Genomic DNA, 27,947 nt, shown 5'->3' with positions numbered 1-27,947 from the left:
GGAGATTATCAGAAGTCTGAGCCCCAAGGGACAGCATGTTACAACTCCTTGCCTTCTAGTTACTGCTGGTGTCCTGGCCAAAATGAACACAAGATGACATACAAGTAATTATCATGTCCATAAAACAAAAGGAGCTATATCCCTGACAGCATTGTATAGCGACTAATAGCATGGAGTTTGGAGTTGGGCAGACTCAGATTTGAGTTCTCATTAGTTATGTTCCTTCTGACACATTACCTCACCTTTCTCTGAGCCTCAGTTTCTTAAAACTTGCAAATAGAGATAAAAGTAGTGTCTAACTCCTAGGGGTGTCTATCAGATTATCCCCGGAAAGGGAAATGAGGCTGATGGATTCCACGAGTGACCATGGGCACACAGAGCTTGTCAGAGGGGTCACGGGGGTGGGAAGCTGGGCCTGACCACTGGGGCGTAATACTATATCCCAACATCCACCAGCTAAGGTACTCTCAGTTAAGCTCTCACAAACCGCCTGACCTTCCCTTATTCAGAATCTGTGAAGTGACTTCAGCGTGGGCTGGTGTAGAGATAAGGCCCCCAGAGGCTCAGGGTACCCTATTTTAAGTTTATCAAATTTAGGCCAGTGAGCCTCATGTCACCTGCCTGGCTTACCTCCAGGATTGGCTGTGAAGAGCAGATAAAATGACAGAAGTACAAGCACAAGAAAAAACCCCAGAAATGCTATACAGTTATAAGACAGCATACTCCACCCTGGGTATAAATTCAAATTCAGATGAGGCTGGCAAACAAAACTTCTACAAAACATAGCAGAATGGAGGAGGAGGCAAGCTTACTTTTGGTGTCCAGACCACCACGGTAGCCTGTCCAGCCCTTGAGAGTGATGGTGTCACCCAGCAGATTTAAAAATTTTTGAAAAGCATCGCTTCCGATTTCTGTAAGAAGAGGTGAAGCGTGAACAAAGTGCAGTGTCCACAAGGTCCTAGTTTCTAGCTATGTACTGAAATCCTTTGAAGATTAACTAGGCTCCACGGACATTCCCTCTTCTGGAGACTATGCAGGAGGCCCACACGTCCCAGAATCTGAGGAAAGGAAAAACTACAGAGTCAGTATAAGCAACCTGAGTGCTGCCAGGCTGGAGTCACAAGGATCTAGTAATGCAGAAGGAAAACATCATTACTACTCCTATTAATAAGGAACAGGTGTTGAATATGAAAAGTGCTAAATAACAGGAAAAGAGGGCCATTTTCTAATTCTCTTAAGCATAAAAATCCCAGAGAAAAATTTCCCTGTTGCTCCTGAGATAACAAATCCCCATGTAATTTTCCAGTTACACTGAATCCCCCATGCCAGTGTCTGGCACCGATTCAGTGACCAATGAATATTTGTCAAATGAACAAAACTGGGCAAACATGTGTCCTACCAAATTTACCCTGAAAATTTACCCTTCAACGTCATAAAAACTATTGGTTATTTCTTTGCATTAAAGATTCAGCAGGTAAGATGACTTGGAATCTAAATTGCAATGAGGAGGGGCAGGGTTTCTTTTAGAAAAAGGGGGAGACACTCACCGTTGCTGAACATGTCATCATCTGTGAGCTGGCCATCTTTGGCAAAAAGAACCCCAAACTTGAAATTCACAGAGCCCTTACAGTGAGACAACAAAAGGTGCTAGATTTAATTTTCTCATCAAAGCAGACACAGTTATGAGATGTGTTGGTCATTATTTAGGGACCCTACAGTGACCTCAATGGCTACTTGCTAGATTACTTCCTCCCCTCCACCTCAATTTTGACCCATATTAACAACAATTATTTGTTGATTTTTATAGATTTTTATAGCTTACGGAGGAAACCCTGTGTTCTTCTGTGAGTTCACTGGAAATTTCATTACCAGTGGAGCCTGCAGGATGGCAGATCCATTCTGCAGCAAAACAGTGGTCAAAGTAAACAGACCCCAGGAGCTCACAGGACTGGCACCATGCTCTGATCAGCCCAGCAGTGGCAGTCTGGAACCCAGCTAGCAGAGAGCTCAGAGCGATTCAAAGTTTAACTCAACAATCTGAGGCTAAAAACTCACGGATTCTTTTAGAAATAGAAATGGAAACTGAAGACAATGTAGTCTAAAAGCTCATTTGCCCCAATTCCTAAAGCTATTTAATCTCAAGAAGTGACAAAACAGATGTGGGGAGAAAAAGGCAATCAAGAAGTAGCCAGTACAAATGTTCAGTCTACTATCCTCAACATTAAATGTAGGATTAAAATCAGATCCTGTGGGAGTGATAAATACCAAATGCAAGATAGCAGCTTCTACAGGGAAGAGAGAATAGGATTAGGGAGCTCAATTGTATTTATTTATTTTTTGGCTGTGCCACTTGCCTTGCATTATTTTTCCTGACCCAGAATTAAACCTGGGTCACCACAGTGAAAGCCCAGAATCCTAACCACTAGGCCAACAGGGAAGTACCACAATTGTGTTTTTCATATAATTTTTTCTTAAACTGAGTAATAGATTTGTAGGTCTTCATTATATTATAGTCTATGCTTTTTTTGTATTGCATAATTAAAACAAAAATCTGAGGTTGGAAAAGATCAACTTTTGCAAGGCTGTCTGATGAGGGGATTCTCAGTTGCCAGTTAAGGAGCCAACAGAGAACCAAAGTGAGTAAAATATTGCCGGCCATATTGAGACAAAGACAATCCTTCGATGCCTCTGCCATTTGTCCTCACAGAGATCATTTTTGAACTCAGATGTCTGCTTCTGGAAAATAGGCCCTAGAGAAAGAGCACAATTCTTAGGTGGAAGAGGAAAGGCTATTTTTGATTCCTCTTCTCCAACCTGTCATGGGCTTAGTCAAGGGCAGTATGGGTAGACTTGGCCTTGGGAATGTGGAAACTATTGAGATTGTAGAAAAACTAGCCTTGTAGATTGTTTCTGTTGGAAACAGCTAGGGAGTGGAATCCATTAAGAATGAAATGTTTAAAAATGACACAGTATTATAGTGTATTAAAAGAAAATTAATATAAAAAAATTAACAACCCTACCCTCCAAAAAAGAAACTATACCCCCTTGGATTTTTAATGCAAGCCATTTCACTCCTGAGGCCTGGGAAGCGATCAGGGTGAGCCCAACCTTTGGCAGAACCTAACCTACTTTTCTCCTTCCCAAGCCTTTGCAGGGGATCTCTCAAGTCATCTAGGGGAAGACCAAATTTAGAGACATTTAGTCCATTTCTCCATCAAGGTGATCCCCTGGAGAAGGAAATAGCAACCCACTCCAGTATTCTGCCTGGAAAATCCCATGGACAGAGGAGCCTGGAGGGATAAGTTCACGGGATCGCAAAGAGTTGACACAATTTAGTGACTAAACAACAACAACAACAAAGCATTGCCAATGGGGCAGAGGTGGGTGGGTCAAGGCAGAGCACAGAATTCAGGATGGCTGGTCTGGGAGCATTCAAACTCTGAAAAGCCAAGGGGCTAAGGCTGTACTTCTAAACATCCTTCTGTCCCCATTACATCTGAAGGACAGATGCATACGCATCAGTAGTAATAATTTTCTATCTAGTGGTTTTCTCTGTAGAGTGAGGAAGACAGAGGTAGCTTTCAGGATGGTGCCTCCACCCAGGGCTCTTGCCCATCATGCGGGTCTCAGCTCACATGTCAATTCAGAGAGGCCTTCCCTGATCTCCCAACATGGTCACCCTCCCCGCACTGTTATTCTCCTTCATGGCACCTTGTTTATCTTCTTAATAGATCTATTTACACTCTGTAATTCTTTTTATTGAACTTGCATATTTGTCTGTTTCAACTGCTAGAACTTGGGCTTCTCTGGTGGTTCAGCGGTAAAGAATCTGCCTGTGGTGCTAGAGATGAAGAAGACCTGGGTTCAATCCCTTGGTCAGGAAGACCCCCTGGAGAAGGGCATGGCAACCCACTCCAGTATTCCTGTCTGGAGAATCCCATGGACAGAGAATCCTGGCAGTCGCAAAGAGTCGGACATGACTGAAGTGACTGAGCACGCACGCACCACTAGAACGTAAGTCCCAGGAAGGAGAGATGGTGCACATCTTATTTTCTGTGGAATCTCCAGGGCCCGCCACTGTGCTGGGTATTTTGGAGAGGGTTAATAAATATTCATGGAACAACTGTGTGTGTGATAAATGAGAAAACAAACACAAGTGGTCAGATACAACTTATTTTTCACAGTTGCCTCCAAATGGTCACCTCTTCTGCATAAACTTGTTTTTGGTAAATTTCTTGGGGTTTTTGTCAAGGATCTCTGTCACTTTGGGGTTCTTCTTCTTCTTCTTCTTTTTGTAGCTCTTCTTTCTCTGTTTTGGGAATGATGATAGCAATCAAGTGTCTCCATGACTCTGGCACCTTTTCCATTCTCAGTGGTATCTTAATAAGCACCTACAGTGGTTTGGGTCTGACAGATAACCTTCTTAGAATAACAGCACAGGGATTAAAGCAGTGGTTCTCAAACTTGAATGGGCTTCAGTATCAGCTGGAAGCCTTGTTAAAATAAAGATTGCTGGCCCCATCCCCAGGGTCTCCAATCCCACAGGTCTGGGGTAGGGTCCAAGAATCTGTATTTGTGACAAATCCACAGGTGATGCTGACACTGCTGGCCCAGGGACCCCTGTCTGAGAATCACTGGACTGGAGGAAGCAACCAACAGAAGTCAGGAGGCTCAAGGTCACATCCAGCTGGGCTGACAGCTAGCAAGCCAAGGGCAGAAGTACTGGGTCAATGGCTGAAACGATGAGCTGTGAACTAACAGCCCTATGCTCCACTGAATCCATGCTTTCATTTCATAGACAGGACAACTGAAGCCCAGAGAAGACGAGATGTGCCCAAGCCTGGGACTAAGCGGATGGCAGGACTGGAGCTGGAAGTTGGGGCTCCCGACTTGCAATGCAGTGCTCTTTTCAACCCAGGGCCACAGTCTTCTCAGGATGGTTTTGAGTTGAGTGAAGTTGAGAGTTACAAGCAGAAATAGGGCCCATTGCTGCCTGATCACTGGCTGAAGCTTTGGAAAGTTTTTTCTGGGGCTGCTCTGTCACTGGCACCAGCACCCTTGCTGAGAGGACCCCGCCCACTTCAAGTTCAGTTCAGTTCAGTCACTCAGTCGTGTCGGACTCTCTGAGATCCCATGGACTGCAGCATGCAGTCCCTGTCCATCACCAACTCCCGTAGTTTAAACTCACGTCCATCGAGTCGGTGATGCCATCCAACCATCTCATCCTCTGTCATCCCCTTCTCCTCCTGCCTTCAATCCTTCCCAGCATCAGGGTCTTTTCCAGTGAGTCAGTTCTTTGTATCAGGTGGCCAAAGTATTGGAGTTTCAGCTTCAGCATCACTTCAGCCTCCACTTCAGGTGGAGGCTCCTAAAAGACTAGTGCTGAAGGCCTTGGTAAGTACTAGAAATTACAGAGTCTCATTTAGGTAATTTTGTTTCCAGGGCTTCCCAAATGTTGTCAATGACTAACAGGGTTGTCTCCTACCTCCAGGAATCAAGGTATTGCTGAACAGAATGCACTGTATTTCTGGAGGAGATAGCTTTTATGAGGGGCTATTTGAGGAAGGCATCACTTGACTTGGGGCTACCTGACCACCACGGGTCATGTTTTAACAGCGTTGAACCTGCCGTCATCGGTGCTTCATGAGGCTGGCTGCTACTTGCAGCAGGGGGTCTTGTGGGATGACTGTGGGTGCAAAGTCTCAAGAGATACCTGGGCCCCTGGAGGGAAGTGACTGGTGGAGGGAATAGTGGGAACTGGTTTTATCAGGACTTCAGTTCTACTCAGACACTCACCATAGAGATAAGGTCATATTTGTAATTCCTACTTGTATGGGACTTTACATTTTTAAGTTCCAAATTTTATGAGACAAAACTCAACATGATTATAAACCAACATATAGCCACATTTTTGAGAATTAATAGTATGCTAGGAATTATATTTCTTCTGAGGAAAGTGAAGTGTGAGGGGGAAGAATAAAGGAGGAGATGGGAATGACTCCCATCTCCATGAGATGGTTTGATGACATCACCGACTCAATGGACATGAGTTTGATCAAGCTCTGGGAGCTGGTGAAGTACAGGGAAGCCTGGTGTGCTGCAGTCCATGGGGTCGCAAAGAGTCGGACGTGACTGAGCGACTGAACAACAAAGATCCGCTGATTCCAAAAGAATCTTTTGGGATCAAGAAATGATGTCCTAATTCAAAACTGGATACCCCCAGTTCCTTGTTACTCTTGTCTGGGCAATGCCTCCATATTTCTGGGTTTCACGTGTTCCTACACATCTGTCAACCCCTCCATGTGTGTTTGCCTGGGACACCATGTTTTTTCTTGTCGAGGGGAGAGGGGGCTCTCTACACAATGGATTTCAGGACACCAACAACACTTTACCAAATAACTAACCTTTCAGGAACATCACTAGTATTGTTTATTTTTTCCCTGCTCATCTTTGCAGCTGATTATCACTATAATTGGGAAGAACTGGGATAAATTCAAGAAGCGGGTGGGATTAAAGAAGAGTGCCTTGGCCACACAACTCTCGGGGAGGCTGTGAAGGATGCTGATCACTGGTCACAGCTCTTCAAGTACATTACAACGAGTGCCCTTGTTGCTACTAGCAAATATCCCCTTAGTAAGGAAATAAAATAGAGAAATAAAGAGATGAGCTACTCCTTTTTCAAAATTTGGGAGGTCCAAAGACAAGTATGAGAGAATAAACCAAACAGCAAACAGGGGTTCTTCAAGAGAGGGAGGAAGTGGTGAAGTGGGGGAGCTTTCGTGTTTCCCACTGGGGTGTGTGAGCTTAGTCGCTCAGTTGTATCTGATGCTTTGTGAACCCATGGACTGTAGCCCGCCAGGCTCCTCTGTTCATGGAATTCTTCCGGCAAGAACACTGGAGTGGGTAACCATTCCCTTTTCCAGGGGATCTTCCCAACCCAAGACTGAACCCAGTTCTGCACTGCAGGCAGATTCTTTGCCATCTGAGCCGCCAGAGAAGCTCCTTCCTGTTTCCCACTGATACATTTCTGTATTGTTTGTCACAAAGGGCAGGTGCATATACTGTGTGGGTGTGCAGTAAGTACTTATGAACTAGTAATTTTGAGACATAAAAACTATACATGCATGCGTGCTAAGTTGCTTCAGTCGTGTCCAATTCTTTGTGACTCTATGGACTGTAGTGCTCCAGGCTCCTCTGTCCATGGAATTCTCCAGGCAAGAAGACTGGGGTGGGTTGACATGCCATCCTCCAGGGGATCTTCCCGACCCAGGGATCAAACCCACATCTCCAATGGCTCCTGCACTGCAGGCAGGTTCTTTACTGCTGAGACATGAGGAAAGCCTAAAAACTACACATGGTATAACCCTAATCTTATATAAAATATAGCAAATATATACCAAAATATGATACTCTACCAATACTAGTTTTCTCTGTGATTTTAGGTGACATTTTCCTTATATCTTTTGTTCATTTCTGCATTTTTCAAGTGTTTACCAGAAATGTGTATGACTTTTATCTTTTGCCTTTTACAATTACACATGGAGTTCATGGATTCTTCAGCAACAAGCATGATATGTACATGTACATGGATAATATGTAGATTACAATGTAGATGTCTCCTTTTGCCCATTCTCTGCCACATCCTGCCCGACACTTCTACTAACCTGCCCACGGCAATTTCTGCCAACAATGTGGGGGAAAGCCTCTCAGTCTCCTTCCTCAACTTTACATTGCCATGTTCAGGAATCAGCTGAGATGTCGCTGCCCCAGAGAAACCTTCTCTGTTTGGCCAGTGGGTAAAATCTACTCCTTCTGCTGTGTTACAACCTTGTTTACTTTCCCCAAAGCTCTGGGAATTGTCAGTAGGACTGTGTTTATGTTTGTTTATTTTCTTGCTTAGTTTGTCTCAGCTCAGCAGATTATAGCTCCATGAAGAAGGGACCTTGCCTTGTTCATCAATGTATCCCCAACGCCTCAAACAGTAGATGGTACACCCACAGTCAGAGGTCAGTAAACATTTGCTGAATCAAGGAATGAATGTATATATATAGAAATCTTTGCCTATAGAAACAACTAGGCTTATACTGTATTGCCCCACAAATTGTTTTTTCCTCAGTAAGTACTATGTTGTGGAAAGCTTCCCATGCCAGTAAAGATCTACCTCATTTCTTTCAATGGCATCATACAATTTCATAATTCACTCAGTCAATAAGTAATTCACACATTCAACCAAATATTTACTCTGTGTCCTCTATATGTACTATTCTAGGCTCTGAGGATACATCCGTGAAGAAAAATGGAAGAAGTCCCTGTTCTAGTGGGGGCAACAGATAAAAACTGAATACATGAAATCCATGTGTTAAGATGATCAACAAAGCAGTGTAGAAGGGCAGTGGGTGAGAGATATTCTAGTTAAGGGACTGGGAGGTCCTCCCTGAGCAGAGATGCCAATCAAGAGAGGGTGTGACCCAGGAGATATCTGGGATGAGCATCCCTGCAGTGGGAGCAGCAGGCTTCCTGAGGACATGGAAGCAGGAGGTCAGTGGCTAGTGTGGAGCAGAGGATGGCCTTATTGCACAGGCCCTCGCAGGCTGCAGTGAGGACCTTGGGCTTCACTCTGAGTGGGATGGGAAGCCATTGAGTTCTGAGCAAAGGGAGGAGATGGCCCGCCATGTTTGGATGCTCTATGAAAACTAGAAGAGAGGGCAAGAGAGGAAGCAGGCAGAAGAGCAGGAGGCTCTGCAGAATCCAGGTGGGAGATGGTAGGGCTGGTGTCTATGGATCAGAGTGGTGGTGGTGGAAGCACTGAGAAGCATGTGAGTCAGGGATATGTTCTGAAAAAGTGTCATCGGAATGTGCCGATGGATTAGATGGGGTGTGAGAGATGGGAGGTATTAAGGACGTTTCCAAGTCTGGCCTTAGCGACTGGACAGGTGATAGAGCCGTTTACCAACAGGAACAGTGTACACACACTCTCACTGAGTAAATAGTCAACTGTTGAGTGACAGTATTTCAGATATTTCTCTACGTTAGTCATGCACTTGTAAAACCTAACATTCTTTTTTAAGTGGGACAACAAGGAATGGAAACATGCACATAATATGGCATTGTGAATGTGCTAACAAAGTACCTTAGCTTTAATTAAACGAAAATGAAAACCTCATTCCTCACCCTGATCATGGTATTAAAATTTGAATGATTCCAAGCAGATTTAAGCAGCTTGACTGTTTCTCTATCTTTATGGCTAGCTGCACAGAAAATTCTGAAATACACCAGACAAAATACGTCAGTCAAGTCTTTCAGTGGCTGTGCAAATCCATGGAGAGGTGTGCCTGGGAGAAAAGGCCATGTTTCTGGTGAACGGGAAGCTCACTGACAAACATCAAAGTGGGGTAGCAGGACCCGGCATCTCGCGACACTACTTACCTCTTGTTCTTCAAGGACCAGCAAGTCCTGTCAAATGAAGTTCAAAAAGTTAAGTCCAAAATGAATGGTGATCATTTTATGTTGACTTTCCGTGAAAACCAAGCTTCATCTACTGTCACTGACACCACTTTTCTCCAACTCAAAATACTCCATTTTTAAGCTAAAGTTTACTTTTACTGTGTACTTTCTGGATCCAGTGATTTGTCAGAACTCTTTCCCCTATGCTGAAAGCTGGTTGCTCAAGCTTCCTAAGGGAAACCTACAGACACCTGATCACAGCAGGGGAACTACTGCTGGTAAGCTTTACACACATGCATGTGCACACACACACACACACACACACACACAGACACACACACAGGATGGAAGGGAAGCTCATGAGCGAAAGGGAGGATGTGACAGTGTCCTTGGTGAAAACAGGCATAGAGGTATGACATAAACAGGCAGAAGGTTGCTATATCTTGTTTTCAGATATTCCTCTGCGGGATGATTCTACTGGCTGCCCGCTGCCTCCTGGACAGAACCCAGTCAGGCTGCCTCTCCAACCTCTTCCCATGCCACCCCACCTGGCATGCTAGCTCCTTGAAGCTCAGCTCTGACACATAACGGTCACACTGTTAGTGATGGCTGCATTTATAAGTTTCAAGGGGAGAATTTAGAAGTGAAATTGATTGCAACTGCAAGACAAAAATCTAGTTGCCATTTTTCTGATGGACCATTACCTTGATTATGACTCTAAACATTTTTCTCCCAAGACAGACTGATTTCCTTTAACAGTAAGTCCTAAGAAAACAGGACAGCTTTCTGGACACCTGCTATCCTCTGAATTACTGAAAACGACAGACTCCCAGCCTCCATCTTAGTCAGTTCCCATCAGACTCTCAGGTGGGAAGTTCTTCATGATGAGAACCACTGGTGGTTCTGGTTGGGAATCCTAGGCTAAGAATCACTGATAATTTGTCAGTTCTAACACTGTGACCACATTATACAATTATGAAGCACAAAGTTCTGGGTTACCTTTTGTATCTCAGGGTGAAAAATTTCCCTGGGGCCTTTCTCGAATTTGTCCAGATTCATGGCACTGCAACAGAACAGACAGAGTGAGCCCAGTGTGGTGGAGACTTAAACAACGTGGAGCCCGTCTCAGGGTCTCAGAAAAGCTAAGTATTACACCCCAGAAGATCATAGCTGGATTCCTGGAGGGGCCAAAGGACGTAGGGGATCAATGGAGCAATCAGTGAAGGAACGTACCTGAGTAACCAACCTCGGAGGCTGCCCCTGAGCACACTCAGAGCAGGGAGGAGTGGGGAGCACCTGCTGTAGGCAACCTTGGCTAATCTCCATGATTCTTACTTTTATTTACCAAAAAGGAGATTCACTGACATTTACATAGCAATGAATGATAAGATGAAATGTAATTAAGATGACCTGACATGTCATTCTTCCTTTGATAATTCCTCTCTCACTAAGGGCAAAAGGTTGCTCTTAACAAGATTATTCTTTTACGTTTTGCTTTGAACTTCCTTGAGCTAAGTTCCTCTAGGGCAAAACAAGGTAATTGAACAAAATGATCTCTGAGACCTCTTCAGCAAGAATCCTCATATCTGTAAATGAAAAGTAAAAATAATAGCTGTATTTACAGAGTATTTACTAAATGCCAGGCACCCCGCTAAATATTTCACATGGATTATCTCATTCAATCTCTATGAGGCAAGTACTATTTTATCCTCACATTAAGGATGAGGAAATTGAGGCTCGGAAGTTAAAGAACTAGTTAAGGATAACAAAGCTGTTAAGTCATGAAGCCAAGATTTGAACTCAGCTTATCTGATCCAATAGTATGTATATTTTAATTTTTAAGTTTTCAAGTTGATGACTGTAACAGAGAAAATCTTTTCTTCCATTGCCAGCAACTGTAGAAGTTTTAATCTCTGCAACTTTAAAATACTTTCTTGCTGCAGCTTGCTCTGGCTATGAGTGGTGGGCCGAAAAGTGAAGATCTACTCAGATAACTAAATGAAATTAAAATTCATTGAGAACCCCAGTCTTTAAATATACAGAAGAAAGGAGCTAGAAATTTCATCATTTTAGAAGAAGAAAATAAAAGGATTTACAGAAATTTAGGCCAATATAATTCAAAGTATAACTCTTAAAGTTCAGATTTAGAAGCAGCAAGATACTTCAGTGCTCAACAAAAAGGTTAACCTCTCCATGGATGCATTCTTAGCTCGGGCTTCAGACTGGCCAGGAGAAAAACCAGGGGGCCTACAGCCGAGGGGAGAAGGTCTGCAATTCAAAGACAAAATCAAGCTTGAAAACAAGATACAAAATGTTTTACTTCTTAATCTCAGGACCCTTTCATCAGCCAAGTGCAATGGACTGTCAGGTTCATCACTGTAAGAGACATGCTGCCAAGTAACAGTAATAGGTGGGAACATGGAAAACACCATCTCCGACCACCACCTGGTTGCAGATGAATAGAGACTAAACCACCAGGCCACCGGGATAAGCTCTCAGAGTCACACAGGACTAGTGTGTGACATTAGTGGTTGACAGCCCAAGCCCTGGAGTCACACGATCTAGGTTTAAATCCCAGCACTGTGGTCTACCAGCTGTGAGATCTCTGTCAAACCCCTTCACCTCTCTGAAGCTCCAGTCCCTCCTACGTAGGGTAGTGGTAATAGGTGGTAATAACAGATCTACTTTACGGAGCTGGCTTAAAGATTTCCTAAGAGAATGCTTGTAAAACATTCAGCACAGCGCCTGACAAACAGAAGCTACTATTACTGTGCCATCTTAGCTGCTGACCAAGCACCAGGTTGACCTGAGTGGCCGCACTGCCAAGGGGAGGCTGGCACCTGACGTGGGGGAAAGAGCAGAGGGAGGTGGCAGGGGTGGGGGGGCACGAGAAGCAGCTAAGTGCCGAGCAGTGAGCAGTTCCTTCCATTCATTTAGCTTTCTGTCTGGTGAAGAAAAAGCACGTTCTTCTCTAAGAAGCATTTGCTGACATCTGAGTTTCTATTTCCAACAAGAAAAACGAAAGGGAAAAATATTTCTTGATTTTCTTTACAAAATCAAAGTATTTGCACACGTGCAGGAAAGAAATGGGCACCATATGCAGGACGGAAATGCTTGACAGCAAATTTCAGAACCAGCCAGACCTGGACTTGAGCCTCAGTTCCACTACACACCAGCTGTGGCTTTGCCCTCCTAGGCCTCCATTTCCTCATCTATAAAATGGGATAATAGTACTACCTGCCCTACAGGGTTACTATGACTACTGAATTAGGTACTGTGTGCCAAGTGCTTAGCAAAATGTCTAGTATATAGCCAGGGCCCAGGAAAATAGCAAGCTGACATCAGAATGCTCATAGGATAAAACCCATTTATGAGTGCCTGCTGTTGGGTTTCTGCTCACACGTACTCACCTTAAGATGGACTTCACAGAAAGTGTTTTCGTGGGGCTGTAGGGAAGGCATATTTTCTGAGTACCCTAGAAAGTCAAAACAGCAAACCAGTGAGAAGCTTGGCAATTTCCATCCCTGGAAGAGTCTTACCTCATCACATAAAAGAACCCATGTCTAGTCTTGTTCATGTTTCTTCAAGCAGCACGTATATGAATAAATGTATCCTATGTTGGAAAAACTCTTAATCAGGCTCAACAGCACAGGCTCAACAACAACCCCCACCCTTCCAACCCCTAAATAGGCATTTATGCTTTAAGGATCTGGACTGCTGGTCTTAGATGTCTCTGGCATTGTGATAAGCAGATGAGCTGCCTAAATCAAAGAAGGGGTTTGGTCTCTGAACCAAGAACTGGATCAGCCTCAAAGATCAGAATAAGAAAATAGTCTCTATGTGTTCAATAGGACCCAAATAATATTCCTCCAGGTCAAAAACTTTTCAAACTAGAAATCACCTGGCTCTTTCCGAGTTTTCATAATGTGTACTTTGATATTTTTCTGTGTTTACTTATTTAAAGTCTGTTTCTTCCTCTCTGAATGAGTACCCACTGTGACTATCTCATAGAAAGTGCTCAGTCAATACTGGCTGAAGGAAAGGGACTGAAGGAAGGCTTGCCTGAATGGCTCAGTCCCACGTCTAAGCACCCAGGACAGACGAGGCTAGCCTCTTTATAATCTCCCCAAAATGGTGGCTGCGTGGTGCTGGAGCAGCTGAGAGGAGATACCACATATCCAAGATCAGGAGCAAAGGCCAAGAGGAGATACCCCACGTCCAAGGTCAGGAGCAAAGGCCGAGAGGAGATACCCCACGTCCAAGGTCAGGAGCAAAGGCTGTGAGGAGACACCCCACATCCAAGGTAAAAGAAACCCCAATAAGACAGTAGGTGCTGAGAGAGGGCATCAGAGGGCAGACAGACTGAAACCACAATCACAGAAAACTAACCAACCTGATCATATGGACCACAGCCTTGTCTAACTCAGTGAAACTAAGTCATGCAGTGTAGGGCCACCCAAGATGGATGGGTCATGGTGGAGCACTCTGACAAAATGTGGTCCATTGGAGAAGGGAATGGCAATCCATTTCAGTATTCTTGCCTTGAGAACAGTATGAAGAGGCAAAAAGATAGGACACTGAAAGATGAACTCCCCAGGTTGGTAGGTTCCCAATATGCTACTGGAGATCAGTCAAGAAATAGAAATAGCTCCAGAAAGAATGAACGGATGGAGCCAAAGCAAAAACAACACCCAGTGGTGGATGTGACTGGTGATAGAAGCAAGGTACGATGCTGTAAACAGCAATATTGCATAGGAACCTGGAATGTTAGGTCCATTACTCAAGGCAAATTGGAAGTGGTCAAACAGGAGTTGGCAAGAGTGAACGTCGACACTCTAGGAATCAATAAACTAAAATGGATTGGAATGGGTGGATTAAACCAGATGAGCGTTATATTTACTACTGTGGGCAGGAATCCCTTAGAAGAAATGGAGTAGCCATCATAGTCAACAAAAGAGTTCAAAATGCAGTACTTGGATGCAATCTCAAAAATGACAGAATGATCTCTGTTAGTTTCCAAGGCAAATCATTCAATACCACGTTAATCCAAGTCTATGCCCTGACCAGTAACGCTGAAGAAGCTGAAGTTGAACAAATTCTATGAAGACCTACAAGACCTTTTAGAACTAACACCCAGAAATGATGTCCTTTTCATTATAGGGGACTGGAATGCAAAAGTAGGAAGTCAAGAAGCACCTGGAGTACCAGGAAAATTTGGCCTTGGAGTACAGAATGAAGCAGGGTCACTGCAATGTTGTAGAGTAATTAGCCTCCAACTAATAAAAATAAATGGAGAAAAAAAAAATAAAAATAAATAAAAGAAAATATTTCAATTAAAAAAAAAACAAAGAATGAAGCAGGGTAAAGGCTAATAGAGTTTTGCCAAGAGAATGCACTGGTCATAGCAAACACCCTCTTCCAACAACACAAACGAAGACTCTACACATGGACATCACTAGATGGCCAACACCAAAATCAGATCGATTATATTCTTTGCAGCCGAAGACAGAGAAGCTCTATACAGTCAGCAAAAACAAGACTGGGAGCTGATTGTGGTTCAGATCATGAATTCCTTACTGCCAAATTCAGACTTAAATTGAAGAAAGCAGGGAAAACCACTAGACCATTCAGGCATGACCTAAATCAGATCCCTTATGATTATACAGTAGAAGTGAGAAATAGATTTAAGAGACTAGATCTGATAGACAGAGTGCCTGATGAACTGTGGATGGAGGTTTGTGACACTGTACAGGAGACAGGGAGCAAGACCATCAACAAGAAAAAGAAATGCAAAAAGGTAAAAATGGCTGTCTGAGAACGCCTTACAAATAGTTCTCAAAAGAAGGGAAGCGAAAAGCAAAGGAGAAAAGGAAAGATATTCCCATTTGAATGCAGAGTTCCAAAGAATAGCAAGGAGAGATAAGAAAGCCTTCCTTGGTGATCATTGCAAAGAGATAGAGGAAAATAATAGAATGGGAAAGACTAGAGATCTCTTCAAGAAAATCAGAGATACCAAAGGACCATTTCATGCAAAGATGGGCATAATAAAGGACAGAAATGGTATGGACTTGACAGAAGCAGAAGATATTAATAAGAGGTGGTAAGAATACACAGGAGAACTGTACAAAAAAGATCTTCACAACCCAGATAATCATGATGGTGTGATCACTCAGCTAGAATCAGACATCCTGGAATGTGAAGTCAAGTGGGCCTTAGGAGGCATCACTACAAACAAAGCTAGTGGAGGTGATGGAATTCCAGTTGAGTTATTTCAAATCCTAAAAGATGACGCTGTGAAAGTGCTGCATTCAATATGCCAGCAAATTTGGAAAACTGAGCAGTGGCCATGGGACTGGAAAAGGTCAGTTTTCATTCCAATCCCAAAGAAAGGCAATGCCAAAGAATGCTCAAACTACCGCACAATTGCACTCATGTCACATGCCAGTAAATTAATGCTCTAAATTCTCCAAGCCAGGCTTCAGCAATACATGAACCATATTGAACCAATATGTGAACTTCCAGATGTTCAAGCTGTATTTAGAAAAGGCAGAGGAACCAGAGATCAAATTGCCAACATTCGCAGGATCATCGAAAAGGCAAGAGAGTTCCAGAAAAACATCTATTTCTGCTTTATTCATAATGCCAAAGCTTTTGACTATGTGGATCACAACAAACTGTAGAAAATTTTTCAAGAGATGGGAATATCAGACCACCTGACCTGTCTCTTGAGAAATCTGTATGCAGCAACAGTTAGAACTGGACATGGAACAACAGACTGGTTCCAAATAGGAAAACAAGTATGTCAAGGTTGTATATTTTCATTGTGCTTATTTAACTTTTATGCAGAGTACATCATGAGAAACGCTGGGCTGGATGAAGCACAAGCTGGAATCAAGACTGCCAGGAGAAATATCAATAACCTCAGATATGCAGATGACACCACTCTTATGGCAGAAAGCGAAGAAGAACTAAAGAGCCTCTTGATGAAAGTGAAAGAGGAGAGTAAAAAAGTTGGCTTAAAGCTCAACATTCAGGAAACTAAGATCATGGCATCTGGTCCCATCACTTCATGGCAGATAGATGGGGAAACAGTGGAAACAGCGGCTGACTTTATTTTTGGGGGTTCCAAAATCACTGCAGATGTTGACTGCAGCCATGAAATTAAAAGACACTTACTCCTTGGAAGGAAAGTTATGACCAACCTAGATAGCATATTAAAAGGCAGACATTACTTTGCCAACAAGGGTCTGTCTAGTCAAGGCTATGGTTTTTCTAGTAGTCATGTATGGATGTGAGAGTTGGATTATAAAGAAAGCTGAGTGCCGAAGAATTGATGCTTTTGAACTGTGGTATTGGAGAAGACTCTTGAGAGTCCTTTGGACTGAAAGGATATCCAACCAGTCCATCCTAAAGGAGATCAGTCCTGGGTGTTTATTGGAAGGACTGATCCTGAAGCTGAAACTCCAATCCTTTGGCCACCTGATGCAAAGTGCTGACTCCTTTGAAAAGACCCTGATGCTGGGGAAGATTGAGGGCAGGAGGAGAAGGGGATGACAGAGGATGAGATGGTTGGATGGCATCGCTGACTCAATGGACATGAGTTTGGGTAAACTCTGGGAGTTGGTGATGGTCAGGGAGGCCTGGTGTGCTGCAGATCATGAGTTCACAAAGATTCAGACACGACTGAGTGACTGAACTGAACTGAACAGATTTATAGTCTGCAAAGGATTTATACTACATGTTTATTTAGCAAAAGAGATTATGATGTGGTCCACATATAAAATTCCCTTTTCAACTCTAAAAGTGCAGGAGATGCAGGAGACATGGCTTCCATCCCTGGGTCAAGAAGATCTCCTGGGGAGGAAATGGCAACCCACTCCAATATTCTTGCCTGGAGAATCCCATGGACAGAGGAGCCTGGTGGGCTACAGTCCACGGGGTCACAGAATCAGACATGATTGAAGTGACCAAGCGTGCAGCATGCGTGGAATAGGGAGGGAGGATTCAGCCCAGCCTGGATGCTGGTAACATCACCATGAGCTGCCAACACAGATGTGAAGCCCAGGGCTCATGGGATTGTGCCTCTGTATTTTTCTTCACTACAAAGAGGTAAAGCTCTTCTTCCCTATCACGTTTGTTTTGTGGTTTTTCAGGGTCACTCTCCAAGAAAAAACACCTTCATTCTAGGTTTTCAGTGCACAGGGAGAGTCAAATACGAGTGCATATCCGGCTATACTAACTGAACACAGGAAGATACATGCGTGCGTGTCAACATCAACCCATTTACCTAGGTGTGTGTGTGTGTGCGTGTGTGTGTGTGTGTGTGTGTGTGTGATGTCAAGAAGGACACTGCAATGATTATCTCTGAGTACTTGAATTTTGATCCTTTCCTTTTTTACTTGCTGTATTGTCTGGATGGAAATTTTACAAGGGTGAATCATTTTTTCCCTTTGGGTTTAGAAGGAACACATCCAGAGATGCGTGAGACAGTTTTGAGCAGGGTTTATACATTTAGCTGTGTTTCTGTTTAACTGGAGAATGTGAGCTCAAGGGAAGAGGGAGGGAGCACTGAGTCACCTGCATCTTTGGCTTCCCCACAGCCTCCAGCACTGGCCCTGGGCCAGCAGGGTCTCAGTAATTCACCCCCATGCTGACGTCCTGCTTTGAAGTGTTCCGCTCCTCACTGCTCTGCAGTAGGCAGCAAATACCCACCCAGCCCTGCAAGATTCGGGGCTGAGAGAAGAGTTCTGGATTTGGGCACTGGCACTACTCAGAAGGGGTCAAATGCTCCTTCTGCCCATCCTATCTAACTCCATGGTGGTCCCAGGTCTCAATCCCACCTCCCTGACTTCTCTCACCATCCAAGAGTCATCCCAGAAGTCTCCTGTTCCTCTTGTATTTCCTGTTCATTCTGACTGTCCCCCCACCCTTCCCCCTACTCTCTACGTGGCCAGTTCCCTTTCATCCTCTGGGTCTCTTTAACATCAGCTCCTCAGGAGACCTCCCTGGACTAGCTCGCTTTGGCAGCCTCCAGCATCATTCTCTGTCTTCATTTCCTTCAAGCGCTTATCTCAACTTATAAGGTAATCTAGACACTATCTTTGGAAATTAAAATAAGCAAAACTTTCCCTGGCATGTGCCCTACTCTTCCGCCCCAGAACCTGGCAACCGTGGCAGTGAGGAGGTGAAGGGACAGTTAGCTCCTGAGGGAAGAAGACGGGATTGAGAAAGTCTTATTCCAGACGGAGGCAGCAGCAGTGTGGCATGACCCCTGGGCTCCTGAAAGCAAGGTGGAAGGAAGGAAGAAGGAAGACAGGCAAGCCGAGGGGTTAGGCCCTGGGGCCCTGGGTGCCTGCCTTTTGAGGACAGACCTGCATGGGATGGGTGTGGGAGGCCGCAAGGACATCAAGGTAAGGCCTAGAGGCACCTGGACTAGTGCTTACTTCCCAGCAAGGCCTTCCAGAGGACTTTCAGGCAGAACCTGTTTGAACACCCTGAGGGGCAATAACTCAGGGGTAGCTTCAGGCACGGCTGGTCAACAAGATTAGAGACTGGAGACAAGGCACCAGCCTCTCCCCTTCTGACCAGGGCAGAGAGGCGGTAGCACTTCCAGGAGGCGCAGCAACCACCAGAGACCTGGGATCAGGTCAGAGGGTTCATGCATTTGGTGACTTCACTGCAAGGAGCAAGCGGCTGGGACAAGGATTTCACGGACAGGCGCTCTCCAATGACCCCCTAAAAGCCAGAGGAGATTAGTTACATCTCAGAGGTTGATCCTCGACAACAGAAACCAGAAAGAACCCAGAGGGTCCTGGGTGGACCTCCGGCCACCGTGAGGTCTCAGAAACCCTCTCTTCTTGCACACAAATATCACCTTCAAGAGGAACAGGGTTAGTGGACAGAAATCCGAAAGGCTGATTATTTGTCCAGAAGAGATAGTTATCCAAGGAACACGTTTAAGCCAGAAGAGACTGGAATACTGTAGTAGGCAAGCATAAAATAAGTAAGTGGAGGGGGGCAGAAAACAGCCTTTTCCTGCAGAAGATAAGAGGCTTTGGACGAAGGCACCCTCACTGCTCAGTAGGGAGCTAAGGAGAAGAGATGATCACGCTCGCTCTTGGGGAAAACTGGCACACGTCGCCCAGCATTATCTTCTAAAACTGTCATTCAAACTTGGTTCAAGAGCAGCCATGCTGTCGGCAAAACTGACCCCAATTGCACTGGCATCGGGGGAGCAGTAAGGCCAAAACTCTGCAGGAAATAATTCATGAGTAAGATCTAACTTTATTTTATATCAGATTTTTACCTTAAACCTGCTTAAAATTTTCTGAAACATAGATGTTTATATAAATAGCAGCAACAGAGTACACTGGTTAAGCTGGGCTTCGTTAGTCATTAATCATCTCATTAATGTATTCAACAGATATTTTTTGAGCTCCTCCTATATACCAGGCACTGGGCTTGCTGGTAGGGATACTGAAGAGAAAGCAGTTAAGTCCCTTCCCTTCGTGGAGCTCACAGTCCAGGGAGAGTGATGCACGAGTCAAAGAATGAATGACATCTAGGGTTAATCGGGTACAGCAACGACAGCTCAGCAAGCCCTGGGTTCTGCCTGCTCTGCCACCTACTGGCATGGAGCCTTGGCCATGTTGGTTAAGCTCCCTAAACCGTAAGAACACCTATGTATTCGGAGGACTTAGCTAGCATATGGTAAGTGTTCAGTAAGTATCAGATTTCATTGTTATTACTATTTCTATTTCTAATCATCACAAGAAGTTCCTAGCCACAGTCTACTCTGTAATGGTTACTGGAAATTCTTCCTGGGCTTTTTGAAGTTGCTACTTTATTGCTCTATATGTATGTATGTATGCAAAAGTGTGTGTATGTGTATAAAAATTGCTGTTCTTTTAAGTCTCTGTTATGTCTTTTCCAAAAATATCTACATAGCAATTTTGATATCCTATGTAGCTGAGACAAAAATCAGCATGTGATTATTTAAATACTGGATTTCAACAAAGGTACCCATCAAGTGGGAATACCAAATAAAAGAACTAACATTTTCTAAGTGTGGTTTGTTTTATTGCTTGTTAAATTATACACTGTACTCACGAATCCGAGAATAAAATATTTTAACCTTCAGGCATCTAACCAGTTTAAGATTTGATGACTTGGGTAAATTTTCAAGCAAGATCTCACTTAATGTAGTCTTGTTAGTACTCATCATTCTGTCAGCCACAGCCCAGAACTTTCCCCACTTTACAAAGAAGAAAGTGGAGGCTCAGAGGGCATGAGAAATTTTCTCAAATACAACCCAAATGAACTTGTCATTGAGGGTTTTTTTTTAACCCTAGTTTGCTTTTCTCCAATGCTTTGCTCTTTCCAGGGTCCATATTATCTCTAAAAATTTCTCTGAGAAGCCAAGAAAAAAAGACCAAGAAAGGCAGAAAAGGTAAAAGATGAAAGACAGGGGTCAAATATTAGAATTACTAGAAAAAAAAATCAGAACAGGAAAAGAAGCAACACTAATGAACATAAAAAAACTTTCCTGTGCTAAAGAAAGGCCTGTGTCCTTGAGTTGAAACTGTCCGCTTTCAGTTCAGTGTCCAGAGCCCACGATGGGCAGCAGATATTTGTTAAATCTCAGGTTGCTTTTCTACCTCGTGATAGTGATGAAAGGAGCTAAGCCTCTAAGAAATCCTAGGAACACAGCTGATTCAGTGGTTGAGACTGGCTGGTGGAAACAGGAGCCCCCCAGGGACTGGGCCCATGTAACAGTATTATACTCCACTAAACTTTATTTCCTTTAGTTGAAGGTGAGCCAGCTTATCACTTGTAGTACGGGTAACAGCAAAGGTTAACACAGTCCTATATTCCCAGAGGGCAGAGACTGAGGGGGAGGTACATGTCTGCTTAGTGGCTAATATAGGAAAAGCTGATGTTCAGCTCAGAGCATGGTCTCTCCTGTGAACAGAATAATCCTCATCAGTTCAGTTCAGTTCAGTCGTAATAGCCCCCCTCAAAAATTCTTGTAGAAAAAAAGCCAACAATGACACTGATTAAACTCTGGAGTGGCGCTGAAACTCCAGGTGCAGGTCAGACACTCACTGTTTTCCTCCAAAGGATCGCGCGGTATTGAGGGACACGCTGATTGTTTTGGTCAGAGAGGGTCACGGACAGGAAGAAGGGGCTCTTCTCAGCATCGTTTCCAATGTAGTTCTGATGGACTGGAAAAGAGGCAGATTCAGAATGTGAAAACGCAGCTGGCTCCTCTGGGGTCTGGGAGCAGTGGGCGCTGCAGGTGGAAGACAGCCCTTCCCACAGGATCAGAGAATGGTAATCTCCAGCCCAGATTGGGACAGAACCTGGCAACTCTATCCTAATCATGCTTTCCAGGTCCCCCTGCCAGGGATGGGCTCAGGAATGAACATGTGAACAAATTCTGGCCAGTGAGATAAGGGAAGAAGTGTGTCAAGGGGTTTCTGAAAAGGCTTTCTCACTGCTGAAGATGGCCTTCCTTTTTCCCTTGGAGATGGTGGGGTCTAGAAGTGATGCCTGGAATTACTGCAACCATCTTGCGACCCTGAGGAGGGCCAGCATGGATGACATCACCGAGTCTCTGACTCCAACAACCCCAGAGCCTGCCCTACCTCTGGTCTCTTGATCTCTCCCTTGAAATTTAAGCCAGTTGAGGCAACTGAAGGCATTCGAACTGATGGCACCACTTTTCTCAGAAATTCTCACTACTCCAGGCAAAGGCTTTTAAGTAATCGGGAAGATAGCAACTTTCCCTCCATTTCTTTCTTTATAAAGAGATATGTCTTGCCAAATAAATGAACTTAGAATAATATAGTGTCTGATTTTTATAAAGACATAATTTGGGTCCAATCAAATAGCTCAAGTATCACATCTTCTACAAATAAATCAATGACAATAAATAAATGAGTTAGCCTGATAAGCAATTTCTTCAAATCATTTCTAATCCTGCCATAGTGATTACTCTTCCATTCTCACTTCCATCTGTTGCTAACCACACTCCTGTTTTCATCTCTCCATGTATGATTACCTGAGTCCTTCATGTCAAAATGTACACCACTATTCATGACAGAGTTCTTGGTATGTGCCAGGCACTAGGCTTACTGTGCCTCACTGACACTTCTGTTCAAACCTCCTAGTATATACTAGTAACATCTTTGCTTTAAAGATAAGGAAATTAAGAGTCAGAGAAGTGGGAGAAACTGGTATAGAGTCCTATGTGGATAACAGCAGACCCAGGATTCAGTCTGTACTGAATCCCACTGTACTCGTGGGATTCAGATCCCACGAGGGCAGGGATCACAACTGCCTTTGCCGAGCACAGTGCCTGGCACATGGCAGGTGATAAATAAACCCTGGTCACCAGAACCTATAGCATAATGCCTCTCTGTTCTGTATTGGCCCTGGAGCTCAGGGAATCGTTTCTCTCCTCATTACCTGGAATCAAGTGTCCAAGACCCACTGCAGACTAAGTATGGGCCTTGTTAAGTCTAAAGTTGTTGTGCCCTGCAAACTTTTCTCATCTTGCAAATCACTTATTCAGACTACTTAATCTTCTGTAATTCCCCAGGGACAAAAACAACGGGCAAAAACTTAAATTAAAAAAGTAAAAATATAAGTAACAAATTTAAAACTGAGAAAATCTGCTAGGGCTGAGACTCTGAATCGAATCTTCAAATCTATGGAGATTACAACTGACCTTGAAATGAAGTGCCCTGACCTCAGTATCCTCTAATCCAATAAGTTTCACACATACAGGGTACCAGAAATTACACTGACATTAATTTTCATTCTGAATATCCTTTCTTCCCAACCACTGAAATGGCATAATTACCTTGTCCTAAAAAATACTTGAAATACCATCTGGTGTGGTATTCTGGGTTCTCTAAGTGCACGTCTGTCCTTCGCCAAGTACCTGGCAGAGCAGTCGCGTTCTGTAATGGAACAAAGTTATGCCATTAAGAGACTTAGAAAGTAAACAAGGTAGCAATGAACCAGATGCCAAAGAAGTGGAAAAGTCACTGTTAAAAGCTTACAAACAGGGCTGTAACCACAGGTTCTCATTAGAAAAGACACCCAGTCTAAATCCACATCATAGAAATTTTCTGGAGGTCCTTGGGGTGGAGGAAAAAGCACCAGGTGAACCAGTGAGCTAAGCAACTTCTAACTTGGATATAACTTGAATTGAAAGTTTTTTGCCTTTCTGGTATGAAGCCTCCACGATATCTGGAAGCGGGTGCCCTCTAGAGGTAGGCCCTTCTGATTGTAATCCCTGTAACAGGCACATTTCACCTGGAAAACATCCTGGCATCTTATCTGTGTTCATATTTTTTATAAAATTTTTAAAAATTATCACAAGTAACTCAATTGATGTGGAAAATGTGGATAAACATAGTGAATAATATGAATCATTTGTCCAAAAACAATCACTATGAATGACTTGATATGGTTCCTTCTAATTTTTTCCCAACATTCTCTTACCAAAATGGAATCATACTGAATGTATAGTTTGAAACTCCACTGACATCTCTGTTGCACCATGTGCCAGACTACTGGCAGATTCTTTTCTCATTCTGACATGCCTCTAGAGATTTACTAGACATCTGTGGTCAGTGGTGCTTTCTTGATCATGCTGAAGAAGTTCCCTTCAATTCCAAGTTTATAAAGAGGCTTTTCTGAGAAATGGATATTGAATTTTACTGAAAGTTTTTTTGGGGCAATGATTGAGCAAACAGGTTAAATGGGGAAAATCATAGTAATGTAATGAATTATCCTAATAGCTCTTCTGATACTGAATCATTCTTAGATTTCTGGAATACACCCTTCTAGGTATTCTTCTGATATATTTACTGCTGGATTTAAAAAATGACTATGTATCATATTTATTAGATGAATCTATAGGGTTCTTTTCAGTATGTATTTCTGGCATGCCTTCAGGGTTACATTACTTTACAATGTAAGTCAGGATGCTTTCTGTCTTGCTCACTGCTCTGGAATACTGATGTTCACAGAAAGAGCTCTACATGCCAGGTCCTAGGCCACACACTTTACATGTATCACTTCCATAGTGTCTCCACCAACTCATGAAACAGAGTTGATTTTAGCCCCCTACTTTCAGATGAGGAAATTGAGGCTTAGAGACGTTAAGTATGTTGCCTAAGGTGGCAGAGATAATAAGCAGTGGAGCTGAAACAGAGATCAAATCCAATGTCAGAATGTTTTCCTTTTTAATCTTAACCATTACATCATCTTCTGCATGCTTTATTTAATGTTCTGCCTTTTTAATCTATCAAGGGGTAAAAGTAGGCTAAAATTTCATATATATATATATCTTTACACCCAGATGTGCCAGTTGGTAAAGAATCTGCTTGCTAATGCAGGAGACACAAGAGATGTGGGTTTGATCTCTGGGTAGGAAAGATACCCTGGAGTAGGAAATGGCAACCTACTCCAGTATTCTTGCCTGGAAAATTCCACAGACAGGGGAGCCTGGTAGGCTATATTTCATGGGGTTGGGAAGAATCGGGCATGACTGAGCACACACACATGCACCCACACCCATATATATAACTTTCTATTTGGCAATAATTTTAAACTTACATAAAAACTGCAAGAATAAGAACAGTGCAAAAAGCATCTGTCTGCTTTTTACCAGATTTACCTACTGCTAACATTTTACCCGATTACCCACTTGTTCACTACTCTCTCTCCCTCTAAACACACACACACACACACACACACTTTTTCTGAATCATTTAAGGCTAAGTTGCATGAATAATAGCCCTTTATTCTTAAACACCTCAATGTGTATTTACCAAGAAGAAGAATATCTTTTTACATAAGCCACGATACAGCTTTATCAACAATTATAAATGTAACCTTGATACAATCCTTTAACCTGCCATCTGTATTCCAGTTCTGTCAACTGACTCAACAATGTTGGTTGAAGCATTTTCATTTGATTGTCATGTCTCTTTAGACTCCTTTAATCTGGAACTTTTCCACAGGTTTTCTTTGTCATTTATGACACTGACATTTCTGAAGAATGTAGCACATACATACCTCTTCTTTTTCTTTATCTTTTTTTAAATAAAGCACTCCTCTTTTGGGGTTTGTATGATGTTTCTCTATGATTAGATTCAGGTGATGTGTACTTGGCTGGAATACAACATAAGCAAGGGTTGTCCTCAGCAGATCAGATTTCAAGATGTCCATCTGTTTCTCATTGGTGATAGTAATGTTGATCACCTGCCCAAAATGTTGCCTCTCAGTTTTGACCTTCTGGTGTGATTCGAAAAGAGCATATAATTGGATTTTGTTCCTCACAGAATTTCTGGCTGATTCATTGTCAACAGCTATTAGTTTTATAACCATAAACCACGGGCAGTACTCCTGGCCCACAGTTCTCTTCACTGTGCCACCATGGAGTGGTGACATCACCTGGAGTCCAGCAGCCAGCCTTAGGAATCATCTGACTAGACATCGGTGGGGTCCAGCCAGGGCAACTGGCCTTACACAGTCAGACCTACAGTGGATGGTGTCATGGTTCCAAGGCCCTGGATTCTAGAAGGCATCAGCAAAGCCTGGAGAGGAGACTCTTCAGTCACCAGGACACTTAAGCCTCTGGGACCTCCAACACTTGCATGGCTCAGAGAGCTTCTTCAGCATCCCCAGTCATTTCTGATGGACACTGAGAATCAATGATCTATACCAAGGGTTCTAACAGAACCCAGAGGGAGCATGAACTTGGTTGGGGAAAAAAATCTTTATTTTCCTTAGCTTTCAACTAAAATTCAGCATTTCATTCAATTATGAACATATGCAAAAAAAAAGTAGAAGGAACAGCCTTGATAACCATGTCACCAAAAAAAAAAAAAATCACAGATACTTTCAGAACTCATCCCAGTAAGTGCAGATATCTCAAAATACTGTTGATGCCATTCCCTGCTCAAAATTACAACAGTTATGAGATCTGCTGCTGAATTTGTTATTTAATGTATTCATTGAAAAGCATGTATATTACAGTATTACAAATTAGGTTTAAAAGTAATTTTGATAACTATTTCAATACAACTGTTTTCGTCTGTAATTCCATGTATCTTGTTTTAAGCATAAAAAAAATATTATTCTGAGAAGGGAGTTCAAAGGTGTAGAAAAAGTCCCCTGATTCTAGACTTTCTGCAGCCCTGAATCTGCAGACTTGCCTCCTAGTGCTCTGAGGGTTGGCACCAGCGGAGCGGAATAATACAGGTGAGGCAAGAGGCAGCACGCACCTGGGAGCAAGAGATGGGACCCTGGCTGGTGTCACACCCCAAACCTCTGTTGAGTACAAACTGTCAATTATGAGCTCTTTTCTTAATGATCAAAAAGATACCTATTTAACTTTCATCTTCACAGAATACTAAACTGGGGGGAAAACCCAACACCCAAAAAGTTGTGAGTCTCACAGAGCAAGACACTTCCCGTCCCTTGTTAAAAGCACATATGATGAGGTGTAAAGACAAGAAAACATGCAAGAACTGACCAAATGGAGGCTAAGCAGAAAACAAAAAATCCCTCTGTTCAAGATCCCAGAAGAAAGACTCTGAAAACTAGTTCCAATTCCTGATAAGTAGCAGCAGTAGACAGGAAAGTGCACAAGTCTTTAGTCTACAGTGAAATGATTTTCAAATATATATGTGCCCTTGTGGGCTTCCAAGTTGGCATTAGTGGTAAAGAAATTGCCTGCCAATGCAGGAGATGCAAGAGATGCAGATTTAATTCCTGGGTCAGGAAGATCTCCTGGAGGAGGGCATGGCAACCCACTCCAGTATTCTTGCTTGGAAAATCCCATGGACAGGGGAGTCTGGTGGGCTACAGTACATGGGGTCTCAAAGAGTTGGACAGGACAGAAGCGAATGAGCACGCATGCACATACACCCTTTGTAACTACCCGATCAAGACAGAGAAGCTTTTCAGTACCACAGAAGGCTCCATCATGCATTTTCCTAGTCAACACTCAATCACACTCTGAAAAGTAAGCACTATTGTGACTTTTATCACCATAGATTAGTTTTACTTACTCTTGAACTTCATGGAAACCAAATCATATCATCTGTATTCATTTGAGTCAGGTCCTTTGTTCTTAGACCTTTTGTGTGCGACGTCCACTTTATCAGTGAAGCAGTAGTTCATTGCCTCACTGCTACACAGCAATCCACGTATGAACTCCAAAATTCATGTATTCACTTTCCAGTTGATGGCAATTAAGAATAAAGCCATGATAGGGACTTCCTTGATGGCCTAGTGGTTAGGACTCTGTGCTTCCAATGCAGGGGCCACAGGTTTGATCCCTGGTTAGGAACTAAAGATCCTACATGTCACATGGTATGGCCAAATTAAAAAATAAATAAAACTCACACACAGAAAAGAATAAAGCCACAATGAACTCTCCTTTCTGCTGGGTGTACATCCTGGGACCCAGAGGATAC

At 43.2% G+C, this 27,947-nt stretch overlaps 1 protein-coding gene across 6 annotated transcripts in view; it reads right to left on the bottom strand.

Annotated features, from left to right (window-relative positions):
- The window catches only part of GARNL3 (GTPase activating Rap/RanGAP domain like 3), a 157,378-nt gene that overhangs the window by 46,449 nt on the left and 82,982 nt on the right, over positions 1–27,947 (bottom strand). For all 6 annotated transcript variants that reach the window (XM_020874724.2, XM_070453072.1, XM_020874723.2 and 3 more), the window contains 7 exons: positions 23,312–23,411; positions 21,550–21,668; positions 12,855–12,919; positions 10,444–10,507; positions 9,427–9,453; positions 1,548–1,623; positions 813–911 (listed from right to left, as the gene is read on the bottom strand). In XM_020874724.2, the coding sequence (XP_020730383.2) occupies positions 813–911; positions 1,548–1,623; positions 9,427–9,453; positions 10,444–10,507; positions 12,855–12,919; positions 21,550–21,668; positions 23,312–23,411 (550 nt within the window). The remainder of the gene's footprint in view (positions 1–812; positions 912–1,547; positions 1,624–9,426; positions 9,454–10,443; positions 10,508–12,854; positions 12,920–21,549; positions 21,669–23,311; positions 23,412–27,947) is intronic.

Source organism: Odocoileus virginianus, chromosome 2, assembly GCF_023699985.2.
Source record: "Odocoileus virginianus isolate 20LAN1187 ecotype Illinois chromosome 2, Ovbor_1.2, whole genome shotgun sequence".
NCBI classification, from domain to species: domain Eukaryota; kingdom Metazoa; phylum Chordata; class Mammalia; order Artiodactyla; family Cervidae; genus Odocoileus; species Odocoileus virginianus.
Note: the sequence above shows the minus strand (reverse complement) of the source record. Positions and strands in the feature narration are given on the sequence as shown.